Source organism: Gopherus flavomarginatus, chromosome 3 (genome assembly GCF_025201925.1).
Source record: "Gopherus flavomarginatus isolate rGopFla2 chromosome 3, rGopFla2.mat.asm, whole genome shotgun sequence".
In the NCBI taxonomy this organism is placed as follows: domain Eukaryota; kingdom Metazoa; phylum Chordata; order Testudines; family Testudinidae; genus Gopherus; species Gopherus flavomarginatus.
In genome coordinates, this window is record NC_066619.1 from 93,124,749 (window position 1) to 93,151,494 (window position 26,746).

At 40.0% G+C, this 26,746-nt stretch overlaps 1 protein-coding gene across 4 annotated transcripts in view; it reads right to left on the reverse strand.

The window, feature by feature from the left end:
• Nucleotides 1–26,746, reverse strand: part of JAK2 (Janus kinase 2) — a 148,361-nt gene that overhangs the window by 47,308 nt on the left and 74,307 nt on the right. For all 4 annotated transcript variants that reach the window (XM_050944265.1, XM_050944264.1, XM_050944267.1 and 1 more), the window contains exons 3-7: nt 11,462–11,585; nt 9,623–9,740; nt 9,059–9,204; nt 6,042–6,354; nt 3,340–3,480 (exon numbers count right to left, since the gene is read on the reverse strand). In XM_050944265.1, the coding sequence (XP_050800222.1) occupies nt 3,340–3,480; nt 6,042–6,354; nt 9,059–9,204; nt 9,623–9,740; nt 11,462–11,585 (842 nt within the window). The remainder of the gene's footprint in view (nt 1–3,339; nt 3,481–6,041; nt 6,355–9,058; nt 9,205–9,622; nt 9,741–11,461; nt 11,586–26,746) is intronic.

Below are 26,746 nucleotides of genomic sequence, written 5' to 3' on the forward strand. Positions count from 1 at the left end.
AATGCATGCAGGTTATTCCCCTGCTTTTCAGACAGTTCATTCTACCCCACCAGTTTCCCAGAGACCAGTGTGACTTCACTTCTGGAGTCTATTAAAGCAACAGTCTCTACACCATTCAACTTTAACTCCACATAGTTATACGTGGCCGTTCAAGCTATTCCTGCAGGATTAAGCATGGTCTCTCACTGTTCCATCAAGCTGCACTGCATGGGCTCCTCACTGTTAGGACATTGAACTGCTCTATGTTCTAGCTCCCCCACAAGCATAACATTTATACATAGCCTTTGATATCTCCCTATTCTATGGTCTATTAGGCCTTACCCTATCGTCTTCTCTCCCCAGTTCCCCAAGTCCCTTCCCAGCCTGGGGTTGCACTTCAGCATCCCTCCTCCCCCATATAGTCATACCAAAACTTTCAGAGGTACAGGCCTTTGGGACTGGCACATCTCTTCTCTGGCAGTCCTAGAAAGCTGTCTGGCCATTAAATGCCTCTCTACGAAGGTAACCAAATCAATGACGTCAGAAGGGTCATTTTGGTCAACCCACCTTCACAGGCAGTAATCCTTTCAGGAATCTGTCCAAAACCAGGAGTTCTATGATCTTTTCCATACTGTTGGTCTCAGGATGCAGCCACTTCTGTGTCAGAAGGATCAAGTTGAACAGTTGTGGTCTTGGAGCTCTGTTATCCTGGAACCTCCACTTGTGGAATCCCTGGGCCTTTATAGCTGTAGTCACTCTGGATCTTGCCAGGATCGGTTTTCAACTGGGCACAGTGTTTGACAGTTTCTGCTGCCATATTGTGGTAGGCCTTCTGTGCCTTCCCACACAGGAAGGGAGCAAGGATACCGATTTACTGGTCTTGGGGCAAGGCCTCACATAGGTATGTTCTTTCAGACATGAGAAGATAAACCTCAACATCTCTCTTTCTCATCATCTTTTGTAAGTAACCACTAGCCTTTAAGATAGAGTTCCTTCCTGGTCACCTTCCAGAGTAGTCAGGGCCTTCAGTTGTCTAACTACTTCCTGCAGTGTGCCTTGGTCTTGTATCACCTGATTCATCAGCAGTTGGCTAGTCTCTTGTTGTATTTATATGGATTCCTGCTGAGCAGCCATCTGTACTCTGGTAGCCTCCTGTTGTGGTGCAGTGGCCTGCACTAGCATCCTTACCACGTTGTCCAATCTCAGGAATGATTCATCTTGCCTTCAGGAGAGTCCGCTGTATATGATCCCACCCCTAACACCACATGTGGCAACACACCTCTATTATCACATCAGCCTCAGCAGTTATCCGTCTGGTGGGGAGCAGAGGCCTAGAGTATATCAGTCCTTCTCTACAGTTTATCATTCTTAACAATGGTTTATTCACAGTTTTCACAAGGTAGGCCTAAGGGTTGTCCCAAGTCGTTTTCTTAACAACCTCCCTCCCCGCCCCCCCCAACACACACATAAAACCATTTCCTTGCTCCCACCAGAGCACTGATTCTTATTATACTGGCTCCTGGCTGTCATCCCTTCCTCAAGTAGTAGTAAACTCGATATTTCCCCTATGAGAAGGAGAACAGCTCTCCCCCTAGAAGAAACCGATCCTCCAACCCTTCTGCAGCTTGTATCTTGTCCCTACTCCCAGCTCTCTCACCAGAAGAGGTTCTAAAGGTCATGGTGGCCCGTAACTGGGCTCAGGTGCCCTAATTAACCTGAAGTAACCTCTTTTCAGCTCACAGGAAAGAGGCTTTAATGGGCTGATATACCTACCTTCAACCACCCTCCTACAGTTGTCAGGTCTGAGTTTGTCAGAATCCAATTTCATGAACCCTCTATAATCTTCCTTTCCCAAGATTCCTCTTTTTTGAGAGAGCTTCACAGGTTTGCTAGGATAATTTCTGGTATATAAATCCTGTAAAGATAACTCCTCTTCCAATATGGTCCTCTCTCAACAAGGAGAAACTGAAGATGTGAAAATTAACAGTTCTCTCTAGTAGATCTTAGAAAGACAGCAAGAGGAAAGTTGGGGATCTCATACTGAAAATACTTCTTTCCTTATTTTGTGTCAATGCGCTCCAGTCTATGGACTGTTCCTTCATTTTTCTCCCATTTCAGATTAATCTTAACTACATTATACGCTGTCCTAGACCAACCACATTTCATAAGAGAAAGAGGTTGAACTACCTTAAAAGAAAAGTTGAACATGTTCATTACTGAAGCTGAAAAACAGCAATGAAAGACGTAATGAAAAGAATGTTCTTTAATAACCCAAAAGTTAAAGTGCTGTATTAAAGAACAAATATTCCTCACACATGCACTTTACAGGAAAAGACTATATTAAAAACCATTTGTTTCCATTGGCTAGCTACCAAAAACGCAGCTTAATTATCTACAAGTGTAGATTCTATGTGACTACTGAAGAGTAAATTATATCAGATCTAATATAATTCTGAAAAACAGTATCATTTTTAAAGGCAGCATTAAAAACAGAAAATGAATTCATTCTCATTCAAATGCTTTTGCAGATTTTGGATTTACTTTCTCCAGGAAGGAAGAACCATTTTAGCAGTACATCTATCTTGTGTGCCAACTAGTTGTAGATCTCTGATCACACAGGAAAATGACTGAAACAGGAAATCTGATGTTACACAGATCAGTAATGTGGATCCAGAAAGAAACCACTATACCAAAAGGTTATCTCATACAGGAAATGGTGTTGCTAATACAATGCTAAGATTAAAAAGATGAACAACTGTGGCTTTTTAGTTCACACACAAATTCTCTTTACAATATATTGTAAGTGACTTGTTTACATTGTCAGACTAACACTTTTCAAATGTATGCCTCAGTCAATATTTTAAATAACAACAGCTATACTATTAGTTTTGAACCTTTTGTCTAGATGGATGTATATAGTTCTGTATATCTTTTTCCCTTCAGGCTAATCTCAAATCCCAATCCTACAGTTGTGTGTACAAGCACATAGATGGACTGCTGTGCTCACGCACAATGAACTGCAGGACTAGGTTAATTAAAATTACACACATTTAATAATTATTTAGCTGTGTACAACCAAGTTGCAGAATGAACTGCAGATAAAGTGTCACTGTTAGTTTTAAATATCCTTATTTCAATTTCAGTCTATGCTATGGTGCTTCAAATACATTAGCATCTCTATGTACTAATATAGTGATCACTGTTAAAATCTTCAGTTTTTACCTTTTTCCTAATTAACATCTGAGTAATGTTTACTGCATCATAGGTTTGGTAGAATACTGTGAATACTGCCATATTCCCACCACATGATCAAACCAATATCAATATAAATCAAACAAACAATAAGAAAAATAAACATACCAGATTCTTGCTGTCCTGCTTATGAATGGTGACAATTCTACTCTCACTGGTGACAATTCTACTCTCACTGGAGCCTTCTTGGTTTGCTTGCTTAATGCTGACATCGATTATATCCGGAAAATCACAGTATGTTTGTAATTCCTGTAATAAATGTTGGTTATGATTAATACTAACACAGTAAATGGTTTTTCCAAAGTATAATTCAAAATTCGAGAATTCCGACAACCCTAGATAAATATTTTTACCACCTTAGGAATGATGATGAATTCAAAACACTAAAGATAAAATAATCACAAAGTGGATGCTAATTTTCACAATGAAAAATGCACACACACTTGTGCATCCATGACTATGGTAACCAAAGGCACAAATCACAATGGGAGCTAGAAGTTTGGGTGAATTTTGACCTGAGTACAATTCAGGGAATTTTTGAAATTTGGTTCTTTAAATTCTGACCTCAAACTGAATTCTTAAAATATCTGACAGAAAAAGTGAGACAGTCAGTTCTTCCACCAGATGAATATGGTAGATCAGTCAAAATGTTATATATGTAATGGCTTTTTTTTTTGTTGGTTGTCTGTAGCATTTTAAATAATATACATCATTTTTGTTATTTCTGCAATTCAAGAGAAATAACAGTCCAATAATAATCTGAGTAAGAATTTCTAGTTTCTATAATTTACTGCAACCGTTTTGCAGGTGTATCCATGGTTACACTGGCACAACATGTATTCACCAATGCTCTCCATAAAGATACTGGCCCAGATTCTCAGCTGGTGTAAATCAGCTTAGCTGCATTAAAAAGTCAATGGAGTTATGCCCAGTTACTAGATAAGAATCTGGGCTGGCAAGACCACCTATCACAGCCACTGCATCACCACAATAAATAAATAAATAAATAAAAATAAAATCTTGATCAAAGCAAGTGGTTGAGTAAGGTTTTGTGACGCTGGTTTGCTGCAATAGTCAAAGATACTGCTAGCCTTACCTCACTATTAAATTTGAGCATGCAACCCTTTGAACAAATGCAGAAACTGTCCACAGGTAAATGTAGTTAATCATCTTACATTAGACAGAGTTGCCTAATGGTCAGAGCAGAGGACGAGAGTCTGGTGACATGATTTCTATTCCCATCTGCCCCTGCCTTCCTCTATAACCTCAAACAAGATACTTAAACTCTTTATGCATTTGTTTCCTCATCTGTAAACTGGGGATAATAATGCTTATTCATCTTGGAAAAGAATTTTGAGAATCTCAGAGGAAAAACAATAAAAATTTTATGTATTACTCTTGCTATTAAAGGCTTGATTGGCATGCACAAATGGTACAGCTGCATCCACAAATTTCAGCATGTGCAAAGTTAGAGGTTGCTTTATGAAAACGTGGCTCAAAATGGACAAATTTTATATATGAATTAATGTACAAAAAGTGATTTTAAAAGGCCTGTTTTTCTATAAAGTAACTTCAGGCATCATCATTAGAACAGTCTCTTGAAAGCTACTTTTTGCATATGAAGGGTGTCTAGTAGGAACATTTAACATTAAATCATCAGAGTTATACAGATGATAACTATTGGCCCAATTACTCAAACCTCAGCTCAGTCTGCACTGTTACTAATAAGCACACATGAAGAAATAGCAAGATATTTACAGATATATAGTTATATATTTTAATATGCCTGATAATTAAATATCATATCATAAAAGTGTCATTTTACATAATGGTCTGTGATCACTTGTAATCTATCTGTTAACCTCAATTTGCTTTACAAGATATTTTTCACATTACTGTTTTGATCTAGTTTGTTATCTATCATGAAATGTATATGTATTAAAAAGTGTATTTAAAAAAGATCACCTCTAATACTCCTTCAAATTTCCCTTTGGAAAAAAACCAGTCCTATTTAGATTATAAAAAAGGGTTATACTAGAAGAAAGGTTGTTTCATCTATAGTCTGTAAAGCAATGTTTACATTTTTAATGCTATAGAAATGTTTCACAATAATATTCTTTTACTTAAAAGCTATGTACAAAAAATAAGATATACTCCTGAAATGATACATCATCTTTGGGATAACAGTTTTTCTGACCTGATCTGGGTACACTGCACATTAGCAATGGAACAGGTGGGACTTATCAAAGCTAGACTCGGTAATTTCTGACAACTAGTAATTCATTTCCTGCTAGCAACTAGCATCAGATAACGTTAAGTTGAACTGTTGAATATTCAGATGAAAAACAATGTAAAAAAAACAAACAAAAACACCCAAATAACATCAAGAATAAAATGTAACTGCATGATTATAACAAATGATTTAATCATTTAGCTTTTTTAACTCTTAAATTAGACGGAGCTGTTACTTTCTCATGTCAACTTTTATAATAATCCTGTTTTAACAGCATGAATGACAGAGAACTGCACTCTTCATTTGTCATCTAAGTACTTTAATTGCTTAGCCAAAAGTTCTCTTAAAATCTATATTAAAAATCCACCTAATTTAAAAAGTCTTGTGCTGTTTGGTTCAAGTCAAACTCCATTCACACGGAAACCATGGTAGAACTATTAAGTCAAAGTCATAATTCATTCTATAGTACTATATTAGAATTAATCAGTACATGTAACATATGACCAAATTACTGTTACCATGTCCATTTGCAAAATCCTTAAAATAATAAAAGTGGCGCCATAGTCACAAGGATTACCTGTTCTGTCAGTGTCTCACTTTCTTTATGTTTCCCTCTTGAGCACTGAATTCCGCCATTTCCAGTTATTATAATGGTTGCAAAACTCTCTTCACCTCTGCAAGGCTCTTTTACTTCAAAAATCTCTGAATAGAAGGCAGGCTGAAGGGATTCCAGATTTATAAGATATTTAAGTTTCAAGTTTCTGGCAGTAGCTTTGCATTGGCCAAACTGCTGGATAAATTTGCGGAATCTGTACCGTATTCTCTTTCGTGTCAAAATATGGTAGTCTTGGATTTTTGCCCGAACACATTTAGGCAAAAACATCTTGTAACTGTGAACACAAGATTAGCACATAAATTCCAAGGTTTATCTATGAAGCCTAGAAAAGGAAATGATTTCTGTAGGCTAAATACATACAAAGCCAACATGAAAATACTTTATCTATCAAATAAACTACTTACTGTGATTTTAAAAGATATTGTGGACTTTATTTCAGTCTTCAGTAAAAGTTGTTGAAAATGAAACCACACTTATTGTGCCATTTTTTATTTTTCATGTACTAGTTCCAAAGTACAGTACACTGCTGTTTCCATAAACTAGGCATTTCTGATTTAGTCATTATTATGAGGGGTTGGGGAGAAGTCCAGTCAGCCAGGATACATCGATAAATTCCCATAGCTATGCCAATGTAGCAAAATCCTGATCTTTCTAGATCATTCAGATTTGTAAATACAGACACAGAACCACATGTCAAGTTTAAAAAGATAACAAACAATGCAATTCTACACTGTATCATGAACTAAGCCTTGTATTGGGAGGTTGGATTTCTTAACTTTTGAGTGCTCGATGTTCTTATAACTTAATGCTCTGTTAACATTTTCTCTGTGTAACTTAAAAGAAGATGCCAAAATCTAAAGACAATATTAAGAAAGTTTTATTTAATCAGTTACCACTCGTGGCACTGGCTCTAGTAGTATTTTGTTAACCAGGTGATTAAAAATGAAAATATAATGTTTTAAAAGTTATGATATGAAGAGGTTTAACAAAAAAATGGACACAAAAAAAGGAAACTTTCAAAACCAGACTCACCAGAATGGAAGAAAAGGTGAGAGCGAGAGAACATGTTGTCTAGACAAGAGGTGATTACCTCAGAAATCCTCCCAAATAAAAAATTTAGTGAGTCAACATTTTAAAGAGAAAAGAACTATTTGAGTAATTGGTCTTCCTCCCAGCAAATGAAAGAGTCCTTGCCATCTTCAAATTACGGTTTCCAGATATCCTGAGTAGCATATGGCAATATCAATGATTTAATACGGTATAATGAAAATGTTGCTAGTATAGAAAAGAGGGGTAGGGCATAACAATTTCAGAAATATGGCACCAGACTATTTTAAGCATTTACTGCTGCACATCTGTTTTCACTTGTTCTCTTTGGCCCCCTATTCAGGAACACATATGTATTTTGGAAAGTACCTGAACATGTGCATAACTTTAAACATGTACTTAAGTGCCATTCAGCACTTTAAAAGCATGCTTAAGCGATTTCCTGAACAGGGCCTTTAGCAGTATACATTGATAAAAAACCGTGTAAAAGCAAATTCTGAAAACTGAGTGGATCTGTCTATGTACAGCTTAGGAATTCCAGTTTAATGTTATGAATTGTCTGTATCCTTCTGTTTTATGGCTGTATTTTGCTGTATTGTTTCACCTTATGCTGAGGAGGCAAGAGGGGTGTAGGTGTGTTGGTTCTGAATAGGACAATTGTGAGATCTAGCCGTTAGCAGAATAATGGGTAGCTGCAACCTGGATGAAACCAGTTCTGCCCAGCTTGTCTAGCATTTGGAGAGTGGAATTTCCCCAGAAGCAGGTCAAAGAACCAAGGTGTTGATACTACTCTTTAAAAACAACAGAGACTGGGTGGGTTGGAGGATGAGACAAAAGGAAGATTGGGCAGGAGGGGACACACTGTTGTAGCAGAGGGGACTTGCTTAGCTGCTGGATCAGCCAAGGAAAAAGAAAACTGGCTACAGACTACAGGGAGATACTCCAGGATTTGGAGGAAAAGCCTAGACTCTTTAGAGGACTCTGACATAAGCCCAAAGAATGTTTGAGAGCGGTACGGGACATGAGGCAGGGAAATGCATACACACAGGTTACTGTTTGTCTAGATCTGTATACTTCTTGTGCTAGCAAAAGTAAAGAGTGATTCATTTTTGGATACCTTACAAAGTCTGTGTGTCTGTTTGGTTCAATTATCACACACGCCTGAAGAGGTAACTGTAAACCCAGAGCTCACACGAGGTCAGATCTCTGAGGAATCATAGAAGATGAGAGCTGGAAGAGACCTCAGGTGCTCATCTAGTCCAACCTCCCTGCTCAAAACAGGAAGCGTGTGCTTAAGCTACTGGGGAGTCTTGGAGCCTATGGCAGCTAGGCTGTGAGGTCTCATTTTTGTGAAGGGATAACCAACAGACAGTCTGTTCTCAGGAAGTGTGTCAGGGCAGTTCTGCAGCCTACTCACATCAAAGGAAGCTTAAGAGCACATAGGCCCAGTGTGTGAGGCTCAAACACAGTAGCTTGGTGACAATCCAGATAGTAGGAGTGCTACCAGGGTACTCCCCTGGCTATCTGGACCTCTGGCAAGTGTTCTGTGGTCCACAGAGAACTAGTCACATAGTGTTGACTCTTCCTTGTTTCCACCTGCTAAATTTCATTAAAAAACAGCTAAAATACATTAATTACTTTCCTAATGTTATTTTCTATGTAAGCAATGGCTGAAGTCACCACAAGGACATTGTTCAATTGCTAACGGAAAGGGAAGTAGTCCATGCAATCACAAAGGTAAGGGAAGGATGTCATGAGATAATCTCTCTACGTTTGGGAAACTCTGCTCTGGAACAAATCTGTTGCCAAAAATTGTGTGTCTGTCAAGGTGCTAATTACTTGGGTTACCTGAAAGAGAAAGGCAGAGTGAGAAAACAGCAAACTAATGAGTCATCCTTTTACTGTATGTAAAAGTAAAAGTAAGGAATTACCTGACTGAATTGTAGATAGCCAGGGGAGTTTGGTCCTTTTCTTTGGCCACTCTCATCATATCAAGAACAGCCATTCCAAGGCATTCTTCCTGTGTTTCATGAGTAACAGGCACCTTTACCCAACCATGAACAAAATCATCTCGCCACTGAGAGAGAAAAGAGCGCAAGCAATCACTGAATATTTACCTCATCATTAAAAGGTTTGTATCAGCTTTTTGCTGAAGTCCCACAAGGTCTATTCAGGGACGGTATGGTCCTATATTTCCAAGCCTGCTCTTCTAAAAAAATGGAGCTTGATCCTTGCTGAGGGGAATGATATGGTGGAGGCAACACAGTCCTCATAACATGGATCCACTGGGTATTCATTTTCTCCTACTGCAGAGTCACAATATGGCCCGGAGTTTCATTTGCATATTAAAACTGGCCTCTGAGAAATTAAGTCAAACTTTGTGGGTTATTTCTGTGGAACATCATCCACATTCTACGTTTGGATGATGGTGTCAAAAAGCAGTGGCAAAGAGGTAAAAAAACAGTCAATCATGAACTATCAACTGCAAGTCATACCTGAGCAAACAGATAAGACATGACAAGGTCATCAAGGACAGGGCTCTCTGCACCTCGGGAAACACCATAACGATATGCTCTGCTACTGCCATTACAATACCAGTGAGGAAAATAAAACCTGTTGAGGAACATACACATTGTATAGTTAGACAAATATCAACAAAATTAAAGGGTATATCTGCTGAAAAAGATCGCACATCTTAAATACCATCACTTGGTAAAGTTAAGTTTTATTTTCATATACAACTCCCTGTAGCAAGATCCTTGGTCCTCTACAAACCTCTTGAGATGATACTGTGAAATATAACTACTTGGGTTATTATAACAATGCCCAAAGAAGACAAGATTATTCTATGCCTAAGCGAACAACCATTATACAATCCCAAAGAAAACACTCTGGGTATCAAGCCAATCAGTTTATTACAACGAGGTAACAGTGGTTCTTGTAGAAGTGACACATGGTTGCTGCAAACATTGTACCTGCTCCCAATGTGATTAAATCATATCTTAGATTACTAAAAGAAATGTTTGGAAGTAGGAGCAGCACTATAAAATTAATGTAACTGCAGAATAGAAAGCTGTATTCTAACCCAACTAATATATCACTAACAAAACTGCCAGCTTTAAATTCTGATTCCTGAATCTCTTTTGCTCATAATATACCATATGAAACAAAAAAACTGCTTGATTTTTTGATACTGTACCTGGTTGATCTTACTTTGCCTTGTATGTATGAAATTAGTGGAGAATGAACAAAACACTCTAAAAAGTAAGATTTTCAGAGGAGTTTTGCTGACCACAATCACATTTTAAACTGGATTTAGCAATATGGTTGAGTGTTCTGCTGTGCATCTGTGCAGTCTGGTAGTCATTCTTATCGTACTCTTATAATAGAATGGGAAACAAACTAACAGATGCACACACCAGAAATTTCAACAACATAATTTCAGTCTACCAGAATAGGGCAAACCAAGCCATTAAGAGGACATTTTGCATTTCAATTTGCAATTAATTTACCAAAGGGACATCCATGCTACCTTGTGCATTTCAAGCAAATAAAAGGCTTTTCAGAAGGAAAAATTGTAGATGCGCAGCTCAAAAAGTTTACTTTCAAAAAAGAGATTTTCTTCATTGGATAGATACAAATTCTGCTGTAGATGTCCTGATAATTGGATAAGACAACTTAATTATATCTATAAATCAGCATTTTAGCCACTGAAGGACTTTTTACATTTCAGAACTTCTAGTAATTACACGCAAAGAGTCCTGTGGCACCTTATAGACTAACAGACATTTTGGAGCATGAGCTTTCGTGGGTGAATACCCACTTCGTTGGATTAGTGAGTATTCACCCACGAAAGCTCATGCTCCAAAAACATCTGTTAGTCTATAAGGTGCCACAGGACTCTTTGGTGCTTTTACAGATCCAGACTAACACGGCTGCCCCTCGGATACTAGCAATTACATTGGCATCATAACTCAAAAACACAAATCCACGAGCAAGAAATTTGGCTCCTCTTAGTTGATCATTTATCACAAACAAACAACAAATAATTGGAACTCCCTGTACTTTCAGTACCTTTTTGTTTTTTAACCTGAAGAGGCAAGTATAGCTATCTCCAATACAAAGACACAAACAATACAATGGATTATTCCGTTTACTCAATCCAACATATTTTGTATGCTTCTTATCAAGTACCTAACAGTTCACATGAAGACTATAATTCAGTTACATTTTATATTATACTGTTTGCTACTGCTTTGTTATTTAGCTTTTCGCATTAATACAAAAAATAAATCACAGTTCTTTTTTAGGTGTTATCTGAGTTGTCATGCTACCTTATTCGGTAGAGTATGTTGATCCTGGTTGATTCTTCTACGTGGAAGATGTGATTTGGAGGATACCAAATTCTCTCTGTTTCATTCATTAGTGCAAACATGTTATGGTACACAGGCATGATACCTAGTAAAGCAACAGAAAAACAAACGCTTACTGAGAAGTTCGTTATTATGCAAAACACTTTTTTTTAGTAGAAAGAAAACACACCCTAGTAAAAAGTGGCAGACTGATAGTATCTGAAAGTCTTGCTAACTGATTATCCATAGCACTGGTAGGTCACAGTTGCACTGCAAGTTCCTGCATGCTGCAGTTTGTTTTCTGCCTCAGGTTCATGTCATTGTTTCTTTATGTTCCCGGTCTGTCAGTTGTACCCACCTGCTGTTGTCTCTCACCTTATATCTATGGCTTGTCTACACAGATCTGGAATAAGGTGAGGTGTGAATTTAAAGCAAGTTAACTATTCCTGATTAACTTCATGTGTGCGTTAGGCCAGGTCTACCCTACCACTTACTTTGGTATAACTTTACGTTGCTCAGGGGTGTGAATAAGTCAGTCACCTGAGTGACATATATTACACTGAACTAAGTGCCGGTGTGAACAGGGCTATGTTGGTGGCAGAGCTTCTCCTGCCAACATAGCTACAGCCTCTAATGGAAGTGGATTTATTATGCCAACAGGAGAGCTCTCTTCTGTCGCACAGAGTGTCTTCACCAAAGGTGCTACAGCAGCACAGCTGCATTAGTGCAACTGCGCCAATACAGTGCTTCTAGTGGAGACTAGCCCTTACTCCAATTAGGGTATGTCTACACTACTCGCCAGATCAGCGGGTAGCGATTGATCTGTCAGGGACTGATTTATCGCGTGTAATGTAGATGCAATAAATCGATCCCTGATCGTTCTCCCATCAACTGCTGAATTCCAGCAGTGCGAGAGGCGGAAGCAAAGTCGACGGGGGAGCCCCGGCCATCGATCCAACGCTGCAAAGACACGAAGTAAGTAATTTTAATTATGGCTGTACAGTACTTAGCAGAGTGGCCTCTATGTGCTACCAGAATAATAATAAATAGTACTTTGTTTTACATTTTTTCTTGTTTTTTTCAAAAATTGAACAGACTAATGCACCAGTTTTACACCATTGGCATTAAAGAAGAATTAAAAGCAGAACAACATGAAGAGAATCACCATGACTATTAAGTCCACAGTCCTACATATTCCAGGATTCCAGGTATTAATACCATTGTACTAAGACTTATAAACTCAGGAGGACACAGAGGAAGGAAGCTTAGGGTAAGAGAGCACAATGAAAAGGAAATGCTTCTGTGACATAGGGACGGTCTGTTATTTTAGGACTAGTCACATTCAAAGGAAGCTGACCTGATTGTGAGTGAGACAGGCACCACGAGACACCAGTGAAGTCAGAAGACTGATTTCTTGTTTGAATATTTAAAAATATTTTCTAACAAACATAAACACATGCTTGATATGAGATTTTTTTCGGTAAGTGTTGGCAAATGTTGATTTCACCGTACACACACAAATCGATGAAAAAATATTTCTATTGATGATAACCAAAATTTACTAGGGTGATCAGACAGCAAGTGTGAAACATAGGGATACTTTCTTTCAGGGGCATATATAAGACAATGCCCCTAATATCAGGATGTCTTGTCACCCTAAAATTTAGAGCTAGGCAATGTTAGAAAGAGGCTGTTTGAGACCTACAGTCAAAATCCAGCCATTTAAACTTTTGAATTAGGCTTGTTACAAATGAACTAGTGAATGAATAGTAAAAACAGGAAGGATTTCTTGATTTAAGGATATTTACTTTGTATATTTTAACGTGATGTGAAAAATTGTATTTTTAATGGTTTATAGAGCTTTAAATTTTTGAATCTCAATGGTCTTTCATTAAAAATTATTTGATCCTCCTATCATTTCCCACAACTGTGAAAATTTAAATTGGCAAAAATTGAAAAAAAAATGCTTAAAAATAAACTCCCCTATCCTCTTTCCCATAAAACAGGGAAAACTCACCAAGACAATGATTCAGTCAGATTCTTGAGCATGTCTAAATTTGCATGTGACTAGTCCCACTACGTAATTATCAGGGGACTACTCCAATACTTGAAGTTACTATGTCTAAGGCCCCAATCCTGCAAGTTGCTCTTCCTCGAGGATCTCTATCTCTGTGCAGAGCCCCATTTATTTTGGGCCACAGTCCCCAAGACTGTAACTGCATCCACACCAGCAAAACCTTATAGTTTGTTTAGTATTTTTATTTTACTTTTTAAAAAAATAAAATAAAATAAACCAGTTACTGCCATTAGCTCTTAAATCCTCAACAGTCCCAATTTAAAACCAGAACTGCTTGAAACATTCTTTTCTTGGAATTTGCCAAAGTAGTGCGATCACAATGCTTTGAAGAAGGTTCAATTTTGGTGAAGCTCCATTGGCAAAGCTCGCCTTTCTGGCAGGCTGCTGGCTAATCTTGGCTTCCAGGTTCTGCGGCCCTAAAGCAGCACACCAGGAGGACCTAGGGCTCCATTCCCTCTTGTGGAGAATTTTGAAGTTTTGGCTTGCATTCCTAATGGTAACAAAACCAATTTGTAAAATATCAAAATTCTCCATGGAACAGAATTGCCCCTCTCTGTCCTGCTCTACTTAAAACACTTCCAGATAAAAAGAGGTAAATACAGCGGATCAGGATCTACCTCTCATTTTCCTTTCCCTGCTTCCTGTTTTGGAGCCCTCTCATTCAAATAACTAATCACATATAAAAAGGCCAGGATTTGTCAGAGCCATTTAGTGGGAACACAGAAATTAACAGACTGGAAGAAACACAATAAGGGCTTATAACTGAGCAGGGGAAACCACAAAGAAACACTAGAAACTATCAATAAACTAGCCAAAGGAATACATGTAGATTGTCAAATCACTCTGTACTGCAGCCATGCAATTAAAACAGTAATTTGACAATGTTCTCTGGCTTTTACTATTAGGTTCTGATGTGCTGCCACAACAAAGATTAGAATGCATATATTTAAAGTATATCACATTCAATTCTGTATTATTATGCAAAGCTGGCATATTCCAAAACCTGTGTGTCTTAGCCTGCATAAGACAAGGAAAATACAAACAAGTTATTTTGACAAGGACTGTGAGAGTGCTGGAGAGAGGTAAGGGGTTCATCTCTTTACAGAGCCCCATCTGGTTTCCAAAGAAATGTCACCAGCACTGTCCTTGAGTCCATTCCCTCAGCCACAGGTGGGTATATTTACTGAGCAGGAGGCTAACTGGGTCAGCTTGACTCAGGAAAAACACTTGAACAAGTACAGTAACTCCTCACTTAAAGTCATCCCAGTTAACATTGTTTCATTGTTATGTTGCTGATCAGTTAGGGAACATGCTCGTTTAAAATGCGCAATTCTCTCTTATAAAGCTTTAGGCTGCTGCCTGCGTTGTCCACTACTTGTAGGAAGAGCAGCCTGTTGCAGCTAGCTAGTGGGGGCTTGGAACCAAGGTGGACTGGCAGCCCCCCTATCAGCTCGCTGCTCCCCTATGTTCCCTGTGCAGCAGCTGCCCAGCAGGCTACCAATTGCAGGCAGTTCAGCTGTCCCGCCCCTCACTGCCAAGTGCTGCTCCTATCCTCTGTCTTGGAGCTGCTCCCAGAGCCCCCTGCTTGCTGTGCAGGGGAGGGGGGAAGAGGAGGATTAATATCAGGGTTGTCCTCCACCCTGACTCCTGTCCCATGTTCCCCGCTTCTCCATATAGAGCAGGGGGAAGACACAACAGGGTTCAGGAAGGAGAGAGTTGGCCGCAGCTGTATCAACTTCCTGATCTTTTTAAAGGCAATGTACTTAGAATGTGGTGTCGGCACACTTAAAGGTACAATGTGCATCTCTCTCTCTCTCCCACACTCAGGGTGTGTGTCTCTCTCTGTCTGCCATGTTGTCTTCCCTCCCTCCATTCGTGCTGCCTTATAGCGCGTGATGCTACATTAACCATTTGTTAACCCTTGAGGGCTCAGCCGAGTCCTAGTTCATCATTTAGCAGTAAGGCATTCCCTGGAAAATATCCCACCCTCTTCCACCCTCTAACTTCACCACCTCCACCAAGCTTCACAATCATCATTGCTGTGTACAGTATTAAATTGTTTAAAACTTATACTGTGTGTGTGGGGGGGGGGGTGAAAAAAGTTTCCCTGGAACCTAACCTCCCCATTTACATTAATTCTTATGGGGAAATTGGATTTGCTTATCATTGTTTCACTTAAAGTTGCATTTTTCCAGAACATAACTATAACATTAAGCAAGGAGTTACTCTATTCTGATACTTGAGGTTTATTAGTAGCCTTGCAACATGCAATAGGTCAAATGGCTTGCAAAAAAGATACATTAAAAAAAAAGAAACCAAAAATTTTTTAGATGCTGCTTGAAAATTCTTATTAACAATGGCTAGAAAAGCCTTTTTTTAAAAAAAAAAAAAAGTTCCTCAAAAGTATCCTTTGAAGAACAGGCTAAAATAGAGACAACCACCAACTAATAAGGAAAGTGCAATTATTCTACTAGGAGAAATAAGATAAAACATAAAAGCAGAGCTTGCAGATACAAAGAAATAGCTGAGAGAATAAGGATGATCACTTGTATCATTTGTTTAGTTTTATGTTTAACAAAGTATAAGGTTCCAGTATAAGGTTCCAGATCATTTGATATGACATATAAGTGGCCCAAGTACATAACAACATAAAATCAACTGCATTATATAGAGATGATGTACCAATCTATGACAAATACAAGTACTTATAGTTATTACTGCAAGAATGTCATGTTACAGGACAAAAATAAAAAAGGATGAGCAGAACAGTAGGAAAGAGCCTATTTGAAGCTGCTAGTCTTACATGGGAGGAAAAAGGTTTACACTAATATATCATACGTAATGAAGTTGAATGTTTCCCATTTAAGGGAAAGTAATTAAGAGCGAACTACAGTACATAGATGATGAAAAAACTTGGAAGTCACAAGAACTGAATATTTGATTAATGGGGAAGCAGGGTTTACAGAGATTTGTGCTTACTATATTTTAAAACATATTTGCTACAAGAGCAGTGAAACTGAATAAATGAAGAACGTATGTAAATACATAAGTGGTTAATATACATGGGCCACCCCAGTGGTGTAGAGGCAACTGCAGGGTTTATGTTTGGATCCAAAGTATGTAGGAGGCGGAAGTGCCAAGAAATCAGTATGTCCTGAAGAAGAGAAAACCTTCTCTCTGGAAGCAATCCAGGAGTACCAATTAGCTGTCCTCCACCAGAGTCATCTAAAATTCTAACACGTCAATAAATATGATCTCATGGGAGTGTTCTACCAAGGTAAAACAAAACATGTTAAATCTAGAATAGCTTGTTAGAATGAAGAAAGACACAAGTAACTGTTTACAATGTTCTTTGTCTCTGTCCTTCGAATGCTATCTTGAGGACATTCTACATCAATCATATCGCACAATGTTGTATTCCTCAGTGTTCTGCATGTGGAGAGAAACCAAATAAGGAAGTCCCCAATCCTAAAATTAGTTAGTTAATTAATTACTTCACCTTGATTTGTTAACAGTGAGAGTTTAAATTTATATTTTGCTTTTGTTTGAAAGAGAAAAAACAAAAAGATTTATCTGTATGGAGTTTTATGAAAAAATGGTTTAGATGATCATGCATGCAATTCAAAATATGAGTTTGAAGATCAACATGACAGGCCACATTGTGTTATTTCATGGGAAGAACTCCCTTGAACTTAAGGATGACTGTAATTATAGGCTTGGCATACCATAAAGATTCATAGATTCCAAGGCAAGAAGGGACTACGGTGATCATGTAGTCTGACCTCCTGTATAACAAAGACCACAGAACTTCCCCAAAATAATTCCTAGAGGATATGGTTTAGAAAAATGTCCAATCTTGATTTTAAAATTGCCAGTGATGGAGAATCCAACACAAACCTTGACAAATTGTTCCAACGGTTAATTACTCTCACTATTAAAAATTTACACCTTATTTCTAGTCTGAATTTGTCTAGCTTCAACTTCCAGCCATTGGATCATGTTATACCTTTCTTTGGTAGACTAAAGAATCCATTATTAAGTATCTATTCCCCTTGGAGATACGGACAATCATCAGTCACTCCTTAACCTTCTCTTTGTGAAACTAAATAGATCGAGCTCCTTTAGTCTGTCACTATAAGGCATTTTTCCTAATCCTTCAATCCAGGGGTTCTCAAACTGGGGGTCATGACCCCTCAGGGGGTGGCATGGTTATTATATAGGGGGTCATGAGCTGTCAGCCTCCACCCACAAACCCTGCTTCACCTCCCTCATAGTGTTAAATATAAAAAATGTGTTTTTAATTTATGGGGGGGGGGTGTCACACTTATAGGCTTGCTGTGTGAATGGGGTCACCAGTACAAAAGTTTGAGAACCACTGCTTTAATCATACTTGTGGCTCTTCTCTGAGCCCTCTCCAATTTATCAACAGCCTTCTTGAATTGCGGGCACCAGAACTGGACACAGAATTCCAGCTGCAGTCACATCAGTGCCAAATGCAGAGGTAAAATAACCTCTACTCCTACTTGAGAGTCCCTTGTTTATGCATCCCAGCAGAGGTGTCATGCCCCACTCCCGGACTTCTGCCAGGGTTTTCTGGATTGGCTCCCTCAATGTGCAGCAGCTCCTGGGGAGCTGGCAGCAGGGAGAGGCAGCTGCAAACAACTGGGAACTTTAGGGAGAGGCCACTGAGGGTAAGAGGAGGGGTAGGCATGACTCAAGCTGTTGGGGTGGAGGCGAACCTTTAATTGTGCACCCCTTTCCCCCTCTACTATCAGCAGGTACCAATCATGTCTGCATCCCAGGATCTCATTAGCTCTTTTGGCCACAGTGTCACACTGGGAGCTCATGTTCTGCTGATTATCCACCACGAATCTCAAATCTTTTTCAGAGTCGCTGTTTCCCAGGAGAGTGTCCTCCAGCTTCTAAGTATGGCCTGCACTGTGTGCGTCTTCTCCACATCCCCTTTCCTCCAGCAACTTCTATTTCACTGGAAGCAAGGACGGTGAGTGTTGTAGAACCTTTAAGTTGTCTCTACCCCACTGGAGGATCACTTTTATACCAGGAGGATACTCCCTGGAACAGACTGGACGAACTTAGGTCTAGATTATTAACTGAGTGTGGTGGAAAACTGTTGCAACATGCCAGAGAACCTGGTCCAAGATGTTTCACTAGGTTCTGTCAAAGTAAACAGAGTGGAAGCCAAGATGTGCAGTGCCAAGTATAAAAGTAAAACACCCATGAGGTGTACTGGAATTGAGTCACTGACAATTGTACACAGTCTAGACATAAAAAATGGAACCCAAAGCCCTTTGTACATGATTCCCACCTTGCCTAAGTGACAACAGTAAATATCAGGAGGAGCAGGGCATTCAGTAATCACCTCAGACAATTGAGTAAAAAGCAAATGCAATGATATTCAGTGATTTTTTTCTCTTTTGTTTAAGACTGCACTTCCATGTCCGAACACCTAAAAACATTTTCTAACAAACATAAAAACACGTTTTTATTTGTTGAAATAATTCACACAATCAATGAAACTGAATAACAATAATCCATATTTTACTGAAATTAACTCTGAAGGAGCTTTAGAGAAAGGAACCTTGTATAGCTAAACACATTTAATTTAGTGGTAAATTACAATACTAACTGGAGCTAGCTGGAAAATGGTTTATAGATTAAAGTTTTCATTTTGGGAGTTTTGGTTGTCCAGTGAAACAATGGAAAGCAGACACTTGATGTGAAAATTTCAGTTTAGTTGAAACCTGATTTTCCATTGAAGGAAGTTTTCACAGAATATCTTCTATCAGCAAAAAGAGAGACATCTCACAAGTGATTACAATACTGTTGTATGTCGATAAAATTATTGAACACCTAAGTTGATCTCCTTACAGAATTATAAAGGTCTAGCTATACAGCTGTGCCTAATAATGTTAAGAAGTTTCTCAGGAATCTATTGACTACGGAATTCAAGGATGAAGCTGCATAGGTACCGACTCCGTGGGTGCTCCAAGGCTGCAGCACAATGGAAAAAAAAAACAGTAGGTGCTCAGCACCCACTGGCAGCCCCGTGGGTCAGCACTTCTCCCTCCTCCTAGTGCCGCCCCACCTGCTGGCAGCCCTGCTGATCAGCGCCTCCCCACCCACCAGAGATAAGCTGTTCTGCAGCACTGGTGGGGGAGAAGGGGAGGTGGAAAGAGGTGGGGGCCTGGGGAGGCATAGCTACTCGTGGGCTGCAGCCCACCCACTTAGAATCCAACCAGGCACACCCAATTTGGGACCAGAGCCCTCCGAATCCGCAGGCTGGGGCTCCTGACCCTGGCTTTGCATCTGTTTGCCCAGTCCACCCGCGTCCCTCTCCTGCCAGCGCTGCATGCTGCTGCCCCAGTCTCCAGCCCCGCACCTGGAGTGTGCCTCGTGGGGCAGAGCTAGAGCTGAGGCCAAAGACCAGGGCAGCTGTGTGTGGCGCTGGCAGGAGAGGGATGCAGCTGGACACCAAGCTGAGGTTAGGAGGGGCGGGCGGAGCTCAAACCCCGGCGGGTCCCCATCTTCCCCATGGGCATGCTCCACAGCATGTGCGCCCCGGGCAGCCTCATCTTCGGGTATCTGCTTGGCGGTAAGGGCTGGTTGGACTGGGTGAGGAGAGGCGGGGTGGGGTGGCGGTTTGGAGGAAGGGGTGGAGCGGGGGTGGGGTCTGGGGTGGAGTATGGGTCAAGCACCCCTCAGCAACTCGGTAAGTCGGCTCTTATGTGAAGCCGGGAGACTGAGAACTGAATGCTCTTGAGAGCAACCATGCTCAGTTTCCTGCATACTGAGAATCTCTAACAAACGTGGCTGACACCAGAAATTGGGCCTTCTGATTACCTTTGGCATAAGAACATAACATAAGAACATCCATATTGAGTAAGACCAATGGTCCATCCAGTCCATTATCCTGTCTTCCAAAAGTGGCAAAAGAGATTAAATGTTAGATTAAGGCTTATGAAAGGAAGACCATGACCATAAAGACGGGGGGCGGGGGGGAGTGAAGTGCAAACCTAGGGCCAGATTTTCAAAGCCACAGTTTCACATGCACCCTACTCCCAATACACACATGCACAAAATTACGCCTCTGAAAATCTACCCTCCTGGAACAAAGATGTACTCATCTTTCCATGACAACCTTTGGATGTGACCTGCCAAGTGTTTTTTTCCCCCTAGTTGATCTTGTGCCCCCTTTTTTTTTTAAAGCTTCTTTATGATGTATAAAGACCTGAAAGGTTTTTAAAAACATTTTCTGCTTTTTTTATTTGTTTTTTTTAAATTTGTTTTTTAAACTTTAGCAATATCAGCAATATCAACTCTGGCCTTCCCTGACTTTGCTGGAGGAGTTCCTGGATATCTCAGAACCTGATCACTGTAAGCTCTCACAGCTGAGTGGAATGGACAGAGGTACTGAATCTTTAACAAAGACATCCCTTTCCCAAAATGTTCATCATTAAGACTATTATTTTAAAATTAAATAACACAAACAGCAAGTACCAGAGGAGTAGCCATGTTTGTTGCTTTTTACAGATCCAGACTAAGAGTCCTGTGGCACCTTATAGACTAACACACATAATGGAGCATAAGCTTTCGTGGGTGAATACCCACTTCGTCAGACGCATCTGAGGAAGTGGGTATTCACCCACGAAAGCTTATGCTCCAATATGTCTGTTAGTCTATAAGGTGCCACAGGATTCTTTGTTGCTTTTTACAAACAGCAAGAGTCTCAGCCGCTTATGCTCAGACTGGAAAAAATCTTGATTCTTCTAAATGAAATAGCTGGAAAAGGACCTTCATTTGCTGAACAGGAGACAGTTTCCTGTTCACATCTTGTTGATATTTAATTTATGCCTGGGAAAGCTATGAGCTGGTTCTCAGACTGAGGAGCTGCAATTACCATGATTTATGACTAGGCCTGACAAAAAGGAAACAGATTCTTCTAAAAGTGCTTTGTTAACTTTGCTCCCAATATGGAGCTACTACCTAACAATAGGGGTGGCATGGAGGGTGGCCATTGCAGCCTGGTGTCAGATACCTATCTGGAGGTCAAGGGAACAGGGGCTGTGATGAAAGCTAAAATATCATAGGCATGAGTCATAATGATAAAGGAAATGGGACGGTTCAAATAAAGAGGAAAAGTAACCGGAGTAGTAGGTAAAGCTTATACAAACAGAATAGGAGAGAGAAAAGCAAGCAAATAAGTTAGGCACAGGTTAAAAAACAAGAGAAACATTAGTTAGGGGCTATCAAGCATAACACACAAGAGTTAAAAGGAAACTAAGCAAAGATTCATGCACAAAAGGGGAAATTAAGGTGTGGGGAGGAAATTGCATGTGGCGTCTCTCCCTCCTCTGTACAAATGTCTGGTTAGATTCAACTCTTCAGGGCACATCTAAAGTATACGGTGCTACAAAAACAACAAAGATTCATTTCCATTTCTGATGTGGTTAATCAACTCTTTATATGTGATAGCAATAACTTGCTGAGCAAATGCGATTCGCTCTTGAGTCCTCATTGACTTGAAGCTGTTGCAGAACAGCATCTGTCCCTACACACAGGTACAAGGCTTACAAGAGAAAGTGTTCAGTAAAGCTGTCTAGCTCACAAGAGGAATCTAATGGCAAAAATCATCTAACACTTGCTTAGATTGCAGCCAGAAAAATCTGCAAGAGCTGTCAGCCCTTACAGATGATTTTCAAGAAATGAAAATCATGGACATACAGGAAAATACAGAGATGGCAAACATTGTGTAATGTCACCAAAGAAAAACCAAAACTAAACTAAAAAGCCCCAAGGAATAACCCAGCACTATTTAGTAATAAATGCATTATGTCACAGAATAAAACGTAAAGAACTGAGTGGAAGCTTCATGGTTCAATAAGCATATTTGACCAATTATGAATTTGAGAAATAAATCAAACATTAATCTATCCTATCCAATCAAATTCAGTCTCTTGCCAATATATGAAATGCGGGCTGCAGCCACATTCTACAGATCAGGGGAAGGTCTGATATAAAAAAAGAACTGATATACAAAATGTTTACTTATATGATACCTTTTACTTCAAAGTACTTTATACATTTTACAAGACACATGCCTCTATATTTAATCCTGGGGGAATTCTGCCCAATGCAGATTTTTGCAGAAATTAACCGTGTACACGCAGAATTTCCTTTCCCTCACAGAAATGGGCTGCAGTGCTGCTAGCTGCCACTTGACTTGGCAGAGCCCAGCTTGCACATAGAAGACATTGCTGGGAGAAAGAGGGAACTAGATGGTTCCTGGCAGTTGCAGCTCCCAGAGTGCCCTGAGGGAATGCAGGAAACTCTGTGTAAGCCTGGGTCCGAGCATCAAGCTTTCTCCCTCTGGATCCCTGGGCTCTGGGAAAGGGGGGATGGTGTGCAGGTATCTTGGCTAGGGGGCCCCCACAGTTGGGCTCTGGGGGATGAGGGGTTCAGGTATATTGGCTGGGGGTGGGCCTGCAGGTGGACTCGGTGGGGGGGGGGGGGAGTCGTGGGTGTCTGGTCCCTCGACTGAGCTCTGGGGAAGAAAGGGGGCAGAGAAACAGGAACTGGGTTGTCATAGGTGTTTCTTTAACTCTCTACTCCCAGGGGAATTCTTGTGTGTGTATGTGTGTGCGTGTGCGCGCAGAATTCCAGAATTTTAAAATATTGTGCACAGAAATTTTTTTGCACAGATTTTTAATTTTTTGGTGCAGAATGCCCACAGGAGAATATCTTTTATTCAGAGGACTTTTGCCTAATTCACTACGCAAGTTGGATGATGCACAGTGAACAAAGGAGCTGTTCGGTATATATTTTTTTCTTTACTGTTCAATATGTGGTTCCCTGCCTCATTCACTGAGCCCCATTCATCCCTCACTAAGAATGAAGCAAGGGTCCCTGAGTTGTAATGGCAGCAGATAAAACTCCAAAGTCAATCTGGTGTACAGTATGTTTCACTATAGATAAGGGCAGCATATTGATCAAAGTGAGAAATCTCAATCAAGGTCACGTAACTGCTGCTCTCAAGATCTGCTGTTCGTTGCTCTGCGAAGAACAAGGCAGAGATTGGAATACTCAACAGCAAACAGAGAGGATGGCTTAAAATACAAGGAAACAAATATGACTGCATGTCAATTCACATCTTAGAGTTTAGCTTTCATAATTCCAATGGGGCACTGAGCACCCACAAAGAAAACATCATTGATGTAAACATAGCAAATCCCACCAAAATGATTTATGTTTTGTTCTCGGTTTTAAAAAAGTGTCCATGTGTTCTGTTGCAGAATATTACTGCACTGATGAAACCTTACATACAGTATGTAAACAAAAACTGGGTCAGTTTGGACTGCTGTGGAAAGACTTTGCAGAAGACAGAATACAGGTCTGAAACATATCTTTCCATGTAATTCTTCCTAGCAGGGACTTTTTGAGCACTTAATAATGAAGTTGTAGAAACAAAGTTACAACTCTCTTCTTCTGGAACAAAAACAATCTGCTGAGGCACAGGTACGTAAACAGCATTTGAAATAATGGCTAAAACAACTATCTTCATTGTAAGCAAAATAAGAGTAAAGAGACTGAAAGTTTTACATGGCAGGAACTGCATCTCCTACAGCACTGAGCACACTGTCAATACTCAATTATTTAATTAATAAATAATCAGAAGAGGAGACAGTGGCTCAGACAGACTAACAATGTGAAAAGAGAATTCAACATCCTATTAAAAGAAATTATTCTTTAATGTGTCTACTAAATTGTTACCTAAAAATATATATAGAGAGACACTAAAAACTGTGGCTGTTCTTTGGGGAGAAGTTTTATGGAACAGGCAATGTGGCTGCTAAATGAACCCGGAAAGAGGCTCCTTCTAGTCTTGGGTCAGAGTTGTTGGATAACTGTAGGACAGTACAAAGTAATTCATTGAACCACTAAAAGGAAGTAATAGGATCATTTAGTGAATTGACACCTCATCTAATTCACCTTCTTGAATAATAGAACTTAAAATTTAAAAATGCCCCAGCATTGAACAGTATGGATTTGGGTTGAAAATACTCATGGGTCACTCTGGGCTACAGTGAAGAATTGGCCTTGTAACAAATGCAAGATTTTATTCTTCCACTCTCATTTCTCATTGCAGCCAGTGATAGAGGTAATTAGAATAATTTGCTTTGCAACACCTTGCTTTCCCCTATATCTGCTAAGGACTTGTGTCTCCACACCAAAGTTTACCCCCTCTAATCGTATAGGTATCGTTAAAACAGTTCAGCCCCGTGTAGTGTGGATGCAGTTATACTCATGTAAAGAAGTCAAGGTTCCTTCCCCACTCTGAACTTTAGGGTACAGATGTGGGGACCTGCATGGACACTTCTGAGCTTAATTACTAGCTTAGATCTGGTACACAGCTACCATCCAGAATTCCAGTGTCTGGAGTACTCTCTGTCCCCCCAAAACTTTCCCTTCCCTGGGTTACCTTGAGGGACTTCACCAATTCCCTGGTGAACACAGATCCAAACCCCTTGGATCTTAAAACAAGGAAAAAATCAATCAGGTTCTTAAAAAGAAAGCTTTTAATTAAAGAAAGAAAAGTAAAAATCATCTCTGTAAAATCAGGATGGAAAATACTTTACAGGGTAATCAGATTCATATAGCCCAGAGGAATCCCCTCTAGCCTTAGCTTCAAAGTTACAACAAACAGAGGTAAAATCCTCTCAGCCAAAAAGGAACATTTACAAGTTGAGAAAACAAAAATAAGACTAACATGCCTTGCCTGGCTATTACTTACAAGTTTGAAACATGAGAGACTGATTCAGAAAGATTTGGAGAGCCTGGATTGATGTCTGGTCCCTCTTAGTCCCAAGAGCGAACAACCCCCAAAACAAAGAGCACAAACAAAGCCTTCCCTCCACCAAGATTTGAAAGTATCTTGTCCCCCCATTGGTCCTCTGGTCAGGTGTCAGCCAGGTTTACTGAGCTTCTTAACCCTTTACAGGGAAAAGAGGCATTAACCCATAACTATCTGTTTATGACACGCCCCCCAAATCTCAGACAGTGTGGAACCACACTGGCGGTGATTTCTTCCTAGAACTTTAGAATAAACAGATTAATAAAACACATGCACCTTTACATATACTACTAATTATGTAAAACAATAAGATTTTTCACATTTCAAGGACAATTTTTAACCAGTTGATTCTTTCATGGGAGAGTGCACCAGCTACTTTGTTAGAAGCTCCTGAAATGTGTGGAATTTCGAAATCAAAACCTTGGAGAGCTAAACTCCATCGAAGAAGTTTTTTGTTGTTTCCCTTGGCAGTATGAAGCCACTTTAGTGCAGCATGGTCGGTTTGTAGCTGGAACCGCCATCCCCAAACGTATGGCATAGCTCTTCCAGGGCATACACAATGGCGTAGCATTCTTTTTCACTAATGGACTAGTGGTTTTCCCTCGCAGACAGTTTCTTGCTGAGAAACACGACAGGATGAAATTCTTCATCTGGCCCTTCCTGCATTAAAACTGATCCTACACCACGCTCAGATGCATCTGTGGTTACTAGGAATGGTTTGTCAAAGTCTGGGGCCCTTAGCACAGAGTCAGACATGAGTGTTGCCTAAAACTGGTTAAAGGTCTTCCGACACTCATCAGTCCATTTAACTGCATTTGGCTGTGCCTTTCTGGTCAGGTCTGTTAGTGGGGCAGCGATTTGGCTGTAGTGTGGTACAAATCATCTGTAATATCCGGCCAAGCCTAAGAAGGATTGGACCTGTTTCTTTGACTTTGGCACAGGCCACTTTTGGATAGCATCCACCTTGGCCTGTAGGGGAGTTATTGTTCCTTGACCCACCTGGTGTCCAAGGTAAGTCACTTTGTTTTGGCCTATTTGACACTTTTTAGCCTTAACCGTTAGCCCTGCCTGCCTGATGCGCTCCAAGACTTTCTTCCAGGTGCTCCAGGTGTTCTGCCCAGGAATCGGAAAAAATGGCCACATCATAGAGGTAGGCAACTGCAGATTCTCCCAATCCTGCTAGGAGACCATCTACAAGTCTTTGGAAGGTGGCGGGTGCATTTCGCAGCCCGAAAGGAAGCACATTAAATTTATACACCCCTGCATGGGTGATGAAGGCTGACCTTTCTTTGGCGGGTTCATCTAGTGGTACTTGCCCGTA